Below are 9,744 nucleotides of genomic sequence, written 5' to 3'. Positions count from 1 at the left end.
GTTACAGAATCTTCTTAGGCTTTCTAGTTTGCCTAGTTTCCATACCTATTTGTCTTGTGTACTGCCAGTGGCGGTGGTGACAGCTCCCAGCTACACACTGTGCAGATGTGGGCATTCAAATGTGTAGATGCAGGTTGGCTCCCTCTGGTACAGCAGACCACAGATCTGGGGGAGGACTGTCTTGGGAAAGTAGGCATAAAGAAACAGCTTTTGGATTCCCCTCTGCCTTTCTCCCCAGACCTTAACAGACCCTCTCAAGTCACTGAAAAACCAGTAAAGAAATAGGCAGATGTAACTGAGATGGAGTGCCTGTATATGTTTGTTGTTATAGATTTTTACCTGCACGTCATTGCCTTTTATAAGCATCTTCCAAATGTGCAGAATCTGTAGGTCTAAATAATCAAGCTTAACAATGCCATTGAACTTGAGGCACTGATTAGCTTTTATCATTAAAGAAACTATACCCTTTTACTTTCTATGAAGTTGTCAAAGCTGAGATTCTAGATGATGGAACAAAAGTCTTAAAGATGAAAGAAATACGAGTTTTTTACGTAAGAGATTGACTACTTGAAGTTCAATTCCTGGATACGATTAGAAGTCCTTTAGGATGAAGTAACTGAACTTAACAGGGTTTATGTTTATACTTCCCAAGGATTGAATTATCTAGTTAACACGACTTCTAGTGGGTACAGACAGGAGCTGCTACAGGAAGCTGAAGCTGTTGCACTTAGATGAGGAAGTTTTTTTTACAATAAAATGAGGTTTCTGTGGTTGACAAGATTCCTTGTGGCTGATTGCCTAAGCTTAGTGGATCTACGTAGCTTGCCTTGTTTGCCCTTAAGCAGTCTTCCCTGCAATGGCAATACGAAGGTATTAATTGTATACCAAAGCCACTTAAATTAATAAGCACAAAGCTTATGCATTGCAGCACGGCAGTAGCTGGTGACTTTCCACTACCCTGAATATGCTGTGGAAACAATTTTTAAAAGGCTAGCCCTTCCTGTTTTCTTTTTTTTAAAATTAGCAAGTGGATGAGTGTATGGCAGTCATGACAAATTCTAGTATGCTTGCTACTTCAGCAACTTAAAATAGATTCTTGCCATTAGCAATGAGCTTAGATGTGTGCCTTTGCAGGGAAAAAAATATTGTTAAAACAGTGTGTTTGGTTAATGTTGGCAGCAGCAGAGTGCAGGGCTGAGCATGCACAATGTAGTACAGGTATGATATTTGTTCTATTCAGAAGTCCTGTAGGCAACTGCAAGTGATGGCACATAAGAAAGCAAAGTAAAACTAAATATGAAATACTTTTTCATGAAGAAACTGAACTGATTAGTGGTGCATTAAGGCTGTGGCTAGTCAGACATGAAACTTGGGGTGTCTAACTGGAGTGGTGCCAAGCACTAATTACTTGAAGTTAATTTTGCTGAGTGAAAAGCACTGGTATGTTCTTGCTTATAGACGTGTCTTCTTGCAAGTATATTCCAGGTAATCAAACAACTAAAGAAGGGAAGTAAAAGTACATGTTAGCAGGGAAGGTCAGTGAAAAGCTGCTAGTTTGCTTATGGCTCACTGTTTTATCACCCCCCTGCAATGTGATACGTTACAGCTGTGCCTTCACTTAGATTTCTGTAGCTGTGTTAATAGTTACTGGTGTGAACTGGTTTGTGGTTTTGGTTTTCCTCACCAGTTGCTATTGTGGCTTTCATGAACATTACTGCAATAATATCCTTGTAGACTTAATTTTCTTTCACTTTTTTAGTTACAATGAAAAATCTTAAATTCTTGATTGTATCAGGTGTCATCTGTAAAGTTACATTAACGGATTTCTTGTGTTTCTAATATTGTCTAATATAAGTATATCTTAGGTGATGTACACAGTCTAAAAAAGAAGGTCCAGAGGATGCGTGACATATGAGAAACAGGGAAAATGAAGAGAGCCAAACTGTAATACTTGTCAGTTCAAGCAGAGAAGCATTCTGCAGAACCTAAGGCATTACTGTGTTTAAGCAGCTTAGCCTAGATGGACTGTGGTCCTAACACAGTACTAAATGGGTCACTGCTGGGGTGTATGCATGTCTGTCCACCCCATGCTGTTAATTAGCTGTAGGTAAAGACCTTTGAGTTCTGGCTGTTACAATGGTTAATACGAACTTGTGTTATTTAGCCATGTATGCTGTTAACAGATATTTTTATTTTGCAGCGGAATCTATAAAAAGTCACTCTGACTGTCTCAGAAGTGGTGTAAAGAAACGTGAATTTGCAGTAAATCTGTTAGTATCTTGAAATCTATTAATATTAGTGCCTCAACAGGCCCAGTTAACACAGAAGCATTTAGAGGTTTTGCCAGCAATAACGTTTGTGTAGAGCTCTGTGATAACAGTTTCTAAATAAGCCTTACAGGAAGCTTGTTTCTATTAACCTTGGATGGTCATTTTTGTCAGCCTCCATGAATCTTGTTTCTGCAGAGTTTGATGACCCTTCTGCTATGGTGGTGCTGGCAGAAGAAGAGCTGGTAGTTATAGACTTGAAAACTGCAGGCTGGCCAGCAGTCCATCCTCCCTACCTGGCTTCTCTCCATTGCTCAGCCATCACCTGCTCGCACCATGTCTCCAACATCCCACTGAAACTGTGGGAGAGGATTATCAGTGCTGGGAGCAAGCAGAACATTCACTACTCAAATATGGTATGGCAGCTTTAAATGTACATGTGCTCCCATGCATTTAAGAACAGCATGACTGCTCAGAATGTGGGTGGCCTGTGCTGCTGACTGCGCGTGGAGGGATGAGTCCCAACAGACGTTGTCCTGCCTCCTAATAGGGTCGAGAGAGGCTTTTTCCCAGCACACCACCAATAGAGTTACTCACACTGCAGGATTAAAATGTGGTGTTTTTTTCAGGCTTTGACAAGCTAGAAGGAAAGTCTGAGTGTTCCCAGCTGTCAGTGGTAACAAACTTCTCGTTTAGAAGCATGAAGCTTTCAGCACAGCTTCTTGAGGAAATGTGTAGAATATCTTCTAAAAAGCACAGCTGGTGTCAGAACAGGAACATCTAATCCAAACAAAAGCTAACAGCATGGACTGTTTCACTGCCACTTGCACTGAAGTTCATGCTCTCCTGCTGACTGCATATTCTCTTCACACTGTCACTGCCTAGGAAGTCACAGTCTTCCCTTAATGTATTTGTAGCCATGGCCGATTGATGGTGGCACCAACATAGCTCCAGATCCTCCGCAGAGGGACTTGCTTCTAACAGGGTATGTACTTAACTGATAACAGCCAAGGAGCCCTGTCCAGTTTCTGTTCTTTTGAACTAACTGAGGCTTTCCTGTGAGATTAAAGTCTGCTCATCTTGTAGGGAGAAGGCTGCAACTTTATGATATAACTTCTCAAAGCTGGGCTGCTAGCTCTGTAAAGCTAACTGATTCTACTACTTCTGAGCAAACAGGTTGTGATGTCCATAGATAACCTATAAAGTTGGCTTATTTGTAGTTCTGATGTGTTATCCATTCTTCTCACAAACATCAGTGTGGAAGTGCAGGCAGTAATCCAGACTGGTTCAAAGGGAGCAATGTAAAAGTGGAGCTTAATCTTGCAGGTCTTGAAGCATTTTTCCCCCTACCTTACACTCCTCTGAACCTCAAAAAGGAGGTTAGCTTGGACTGCTGTCTGCTTTTGATCAGCATGAACAGATCTAGTGAAGTGATGGAATTAGCTAGCAAGAGATTGTCTCATCACATAAAAACCTATCGTTTTCTTTTCAAAGCACTTCTAAGAACCTAACCTGAAACAAAACAAAACCAAAACCTACAAAAACAACCCCAACAAAAGAAAAACAAAAATCTTTCTCTTGAAGCTCTAAATTGCCACAGCTCAGGGCTTTGTAAACAGTGTGGTTTAGTCTTTGGTTGTGGGTTGTGTTTTTTTTTTTTTCCCCCCTTCTGTTTTATTATCCTCAGCGGGGTGATTTGGTGTTCTCCTTTATGAAGTGTGTTTCTGCACCCCTCCCCATACAGGCATGAAGACGGTACTGTGCGGTTTTGGGATGCATCTGGTGTCTGCTTGCATCTCCTTTATAAGCTAAGCACAGTGAGAGTATTTCTCACAGATGCTGATCCCAATGATAATATGAACACCCTGGGTGAGGACGAATGGCCTCCACTTCGCAAGGTAAGGTAGCTCTGGCTTGTGGAAGCCTTCTGAAAACCTGAGGATTTTTGATTCTTGTCCTAGTTAATGCATCTGCAAAGATCAGCCACTGCGTATTCTCTCATCTAGGTTGGTACCTTCGACCCTTATAGTGATGATCCTAGACTTGGGATCCAGAAGATCTACCTGTGTAAATACAGCGGATACTTGGCTGTAGCTGGTACAGCAGGACAGGTATTGAAATATGAACAGTCATCATAAACCTTGCTTTTAGTGCAGATTGTCACAGTGCAACTTGAAGATATGTTAAAATTGGAAATACTCATTTCTGTAGTGGTAAATTGATCCAGTTGCCAGAAATGTTGTTTCATGGTTCTCTACTTTCTCTAATCTGTATTTTAGACTTTATCTAATGCTATTTAGCAGCTCTGAGAGATGCTGTAGTTTTGCAGCTGCTGAGAAGGCCTGCAGCTTGGAGGACTGCTTGAATTGTAAAAGCTGTAGCAAAGTTTGTCCTCTTCCTTTCAGGTACTGGTGATGGAACTGAATGATGAAGATGCAGAACATGTCGTGGACCACTCTGAAGCAGATCTTCTGCAGGACCAAGAGGGCTATCGATGGAAAGGTCATGAGAAACTAAAGACTCGAGATGGACCTGTTCGATTCGAAGCTGGTTTTCAGCCATTTGTCCTTGTCCAATGTCAACCACCAGCTGTGGTCACCTCATTGGCCCTTCACTCTGAATGGAAGCTTGTGGCCTTTGGTACAAGTCATGGTTTTGGGCTTTTTGACCACCAGCAGAAACGACTGGTCTTTGTCAAGTAAGTACCTTCTTTCCAGGAGGGCTGTGGTAATCCTCTGTTAAAGACTGCCTGGAAATGCTAACAAAGCAAGTAGTGATAAGCGATTTCTCAAGAGCAGTCAGTGTAGCAAGAAGCTCTGCCTTATTGGACTCTGTCCTTGAAGATCTTTAAGAATAAATAAGCATGCTCCAACATTGTGTGTCCTGTTGGACTCTTGGGAGTCGTTGCCACCCAGTAAAAAGTGACCATGTGCCTACTGTCTCCCCCTTTCAGGTGTACACTGCATCCCAGTGACCAACTGGCCTTAGAAGGCCCGCTGTCTCGGGTAAAATCCTTGAAGAAATCCCTCCGTCAATCATTCAGGCGGATCAGAAGAAGCCGGGTGTCCAGTAGGAAGCGACGAGGAGGTAGTGGAAATGCCTCAGAGGTGAGCGGTCCACCACCTTTTTGGGGTCCTGTCTGTTTACAGCTTGGAGCGTGCAGAGTCCTGATTAGTCTGCGTAGAGCAGGAGGTGGTCTGCAGTCCTCTCTGGTATCAGTAGCTACTGGTAATAAGGGCAAAAATGGCAACTTCTGATGCTGCTGTTAGATAAAATAGTCACGTTTTTAAAGAAAGTGTACTCTCTGTAGTTGAACATATGATGTAGAATATACCTCTTCACTGGTATGGTGGTGCTTTCCCTTTCTGTTGCTACCACTCTTACTATCTGTCTCTCTCCCATGTGTCTTTGCCTGACTGACAAAATGTCTCCTCATCTTTGAAGGTGCAAGAAGCAAATGCCAAATTTGACCAAGACGCATTGCAGGAAATGGAACTGGCTCCAGTCCAGCGGAAGATTGAAGCCCGGTCTGCAGAAGACTCTTTCACTGGCTTTGTGCGCACCTTGTATTTTGCTGATACCTTCTTGAGAGACAGTGAGTAGAAAAAGCATCTCTCCTTTCTTCCGAATGGGTTTTTCCTCTTCCTGCCAAGGAATGTATTAGGATTTACTGCCAGGAAAATTCGGCACCTCCTGTGTCCTACTTTGTGCTATGCTGAAAAACTAATATAGAACAAGAGCATATGTTGTCATGCAGAATTGTTATTTAGCCATTCTGGCTGGTAGCTAATCCAAGGCAAATAGCAGTTCATCTTTGGATGCAGCCTTTATGTATGATTTTCAAACGTGCTGGAATGACATCTGACTTTTTAGTATAAGCTTTTCCTTGGCTCGTTACTCTAAAGTTCACCCCTGCCCTCAGCAGAGCCTTATAATTTTGGTGGCAGTGGTGGCTGGTTGTGCATGAGAGCCCAAACTGAATCACGCACAAGTTTACTCTGCTCATATGTGATACGAAGATGTGAAAACTGGATGCAGCAGTTGTGGTGTCTGATGGAAACAGCGCTCTCTTCCCTTTACTCACATGCAGTGTCCTTTATCGGAGCTGCTGATGGACACATATTGGGAAAAGAACTGCTAAGAATCTGTAGTTTCCCTGGCAGTCTGTCCTAATATTAAGTTATTTAGAATCTAAAAAGAGAGGACGTGTACAGCTAGTGGAAAGCCGTTATCCAAGGATGTCACAGATGGTGCCTTGCTCATGAGCCTTCTCCTTGCTCCAGGCTCCCGCCACTGCCCATCGCTGTGGGCAGGCACCAATGGAGGTACAGTCTACGCTTTCTGTTTGCGTGTTCCTCCAGCAGAGAGGAGGATGGATGAACCTGTCAGGGCAGAGCAGGGTAAGTATGCCTTGTGAAAGCAGGGTCCTAATGGTTCTGAGCTATTACTTGTATAACCAGGAGTTACATACAGAAAAGCGAGGCAGCTCAATTACTGCTGTTTATTAGTGAGAGTGGAGCTAAATGTAGCAGTGTCTGAGCTAAGCAATGCTCACTGCAGCAACTGAACTGAAGAGTAAGTGAGCTCCAGCCCTGTCTGATGTGCCTTAGCCTCATTTCCTACTGACTTCAGAAATTCAAATTTGCATCAGCTGTCATTGAAGTTTACCATCAAGCCTCAGTGCCTTATGTACCTTATTCTGACAGCCGGACCTGCTATCTTTATGTAACACTAGTTACTGTTTAACATGAACCAGTTCAGTCCAAATACCCTTTAACTACTAAATCGTTTTAGGCAGGGTTTCTGTAGCCACACTGTATAGGTCTCCAGGTCTGAGAGGATGTGAGCGAGGTTCTAACATGGTGTCCCTGACTAGACTCCTGTTTAGTTTTTCTGTTTGTTTATTTTCCTTCTAGCCAAAGAGATTCAGCTGATGCACAGGGCTCCCGTTGTGGGTATACTTGTCTTGGATGGACGCAGCACTCCCCTCCCAGAACCTCTAGAAGTAGCACATGACCTTTCTAAGAGTCCTGATATGCAAGGCAGCCATCAGCTGTTGGTGGTGTCTGAGGAGCAATTTAAGGTAAGTCTCACCCAGGAGGTGCATATGGACTGCGCATAAAATGTGCTAAAGCACTGAGCAGTGCTCAGTGGAAAGATAACTCTTGGGAGCGCTTTTAATTCTGTACCTGAATGATAGCATTTCTGTTCGGTGCAGTCCATCAATCAGGTGTGTGCTGACAAACTGGGCATTCAGCATAGTCATACACATGCCGAACATAGAAATTTTATTCCTATATTAAATTACACTCTTTGGACAAGGCTGCTTCTGCTTTTGGGAAAGAGCTTTTGCTGTGGTTAGTACAGAGGCAGGAATTGGTAGGCATTTCCATGAAGCAACTAAAAAGCTTCTTGTTTTGCACACTAGCTAGTCAGCATAGAAGAACAGACTTGAAGTAGTTTGCTGTAGGCTGGTCCTGGCTTTTTAATGTGGAAAAGCATGCAGTCAGTGTAAACCCTATTCTCTTTCTGTAATAATTTGTAGCCAAATATGGAAGGGTTTTGAAAGGACTAGGGGAGAAACCCAGTTTGCAGCTTGAAGGGTAAAACTGCTTGATGTCTGGATGTAGCTGATTACTTCTTGTCCCATGAGCAGGGGGCCGGGTTGGCTCAGATTACACCTGTGTGGATTCACTGTGAATGAGAACACTGTTAAAGGAGGGAGCAGCAGATGTCCTGGGGTGCGGCTGCTGCCATTGTGCAGGACAGAGATGTCAGTGTCTTGTTTCTGTTGACAGGTATTCACGTTACCCAAGGTTAGCTCCAAACTGAAGCTCAAGCTGACGGCCCTGGAAGGCTGTAGGGTACGAAAGGTGACGGTTGCAAACTTTGGCAGCTGCAAGACTGACGATTACAGTGAAAATGACCTGGCTGTCCTGACTAACCTGGGAGACATTCAGATCATCTCACTGCCCTTCCTCAAGTTACAGATCCGCTACCCTTGCATCCGCAAAGAGGATGTGAGCGGCATTGCATCCTGCGTCTTCACCAAATATGGCCAAGGTAAGGTGTGCTTCTCCCAAATAATCTACCTCTGTTGTGTGTTTGAGACAATGAAAAAGGGTAGAACTGGCTGTGTATACATGTGAATATTATGTAAATATGTGCATTATATGTTTCTGGCCAGAAACAGTTGCCAACAGGTACCGCACATGAATTAGCAGAAGCAGAAGTGAGTTTATTCCATTATTGTTAATGAATACAGCAGTTTTCAGCTGACAAGTTGGATGTGCCCCATAGGTAGCTTCCATCTGGCCACCCTCCTCTTGTCTGGAGTCAAGAGATTGGCTCTCAAAGCAGCAGGCACTGGGGAAATGGCTGCATTGTGCCTCCTATACATGCCTGTGTCTCAACACTCAAATTGCAAAACTGGGGTCCAATGTCCTATGGCCACTGAAGGCAGATCACTGCTTTGCAGTTCAGTTTTTATGTCTTCCTATGCTGCTTTTCATAAATGTCAGCACAATTATCTCTCAACGTAAGCTTAAATTGCCCATTCTCTAGGCTAACTGATCCTTGGGAAATTGGAGTAATATCTTCCTCAGTGTTTCCTCCTTGTTTACACAGGAGGAAATGCAAACCCTTTCGGCCAAATGTAGAGGATGCTTAGATCTGTTTTGTTTTGGTTCACCTCTAGTTCTGGAACTGTATTCTTGGACTTGAGAATGGCTTATAAATTCCCAATCATCTGTAGGTTTCTATCTGATCTCGCCATCGGAGTTTGAGAGGTTTTCCCTTTCTACCAAATGGTTAGTGGAGCCCCGGTGCATTGTGGACATGCCAGAAGTTACAAGCAACAATCATGTGCACAAGTCTGGCATGGAGAATGCTGCAAGGAAATCCAGGTAAAGTCTGTAAAACTCTCGCACACTGACTGTGTCTGAGTAGCGAGATCTACTTCAGTGTTAACAATGAAGTTTTGTATTTTATAGAGAATGTAATCTTTAAAAAAACTAAACAAACAAAAAAACCCCCACAAACCAAAAAAGACTTTGAAATCTTTAACAACATTCCCAGATGGATTGGCATGAGGAAATAAAACCTTCTCCCTGATGGTTTCCCTGCTTGAAGTACAGCTGGTGGGACAAAGTAGTGAAGTATTGGAATTGGTATCCCTAAGCTAGGGCCATAAACTACAAGCCCTGGCTTGCTTTACTTGTTCCCTAATGATGTGTTTGACTGACTGACACCTGACTCTTGCATACTTCAGGGGCTGCTGTGTGTTACTGATGAAGCTGAACTGTTGCTCTGTGAAGGAAAATCCAGTGTTCCTCCTCTCTTGGAACATGAGCAAATAACAGTAGATCTGATGCTTATGGAGATCATATAGGCCTTTTATTCTAAAAGTTTAGAAATGTTCTTTGGTGCCTGCAGACTTCTGCATCATCAATGTGTGATGAAGCCTTTCCTACATTCC

The 9,744-nt window shown here is 43.1% G+C and overlaps 1 protein-coding gene across 4 annotated transcripts in view; it reads left to right on the top strand.

The window, feature by feature from the left end:
• The window catches only part of LLGL2 (LLGL scribble cell polarity complex component 2), a 37,220-nt gene that overhangs the window by 23,848 nt on the left and 3,628 nt on the right, over positions 1-9,744 (top strand). For 3 of the 4 annotated variants that reach the window (XR_004841863.1, XM_035893298.1, XM_035893297.1), the window contains exons 11-21: positions 2,466-2,683; positions 3,185-3,252; positions 4,012-4,165; positions 4,274-4,378; positions 4,673-4,965; positions 5,221-5,374; positions 5,712-5,862; positions 6,551-6,667; positions 7,184-7,350; positions 8,066-8,330; positions 9,022-9,172. Coding sequence is in view for 2 of the 4 variants with exons in the window: in XM_035893298.1 (XP_035749191.1) it covers positions 2,466-2,683; positions 3,185-3,252; positions 4,012-4,165; positions 4,274-4,378; positions 4,673-4,965; positions 5,221-5,374; positions 5,712-5,862; positions 6,551-6,667; positions 7,184-7,350; positions 8,066-8,330; positions 9,022-9,172 (1,843 nt within the window). In the remaining 2 variants the exon portion in view is untranslated. Of the gene's footprint in view, positions 1-2,465; positions 2,684-2,896; positions 3,253-4,011; positions 4,166-4,273; positions 4,379-4,672; positions 4,966-5,220; positions 5,375-5,711; positions 5,863-6,550; positions 6,668-7,183; positions 7,351-8,065; positions 8,331-9,021; positions 9,173-9,744 lie in introns of those variants that run through there. The other variant, XR_004841864.1, reaches the window with a different exon arrangement.

Source organism: Egretta garzetta, unplaced genomic scaffold (assembly GCF_000687185.1).
Source record: "Egretta garzetta isolate BGI_Z169 unplaced genomic scaffold, ASM68718v1 scaffold34, whole genome shotgun sequence".
Taxonomy (NCBI): domain Eukaryota; kingdom Metazoa; phylum Chordata; class Aves; order Pelecaniformes; family Ardeidae; genus Egretta; species Egretta garzetta.
The sequence above is the reverse complement of the archived record's forward strand: the minus strand, read 5'-3'. Positions and strand labels throughout refer to the sequence as shown.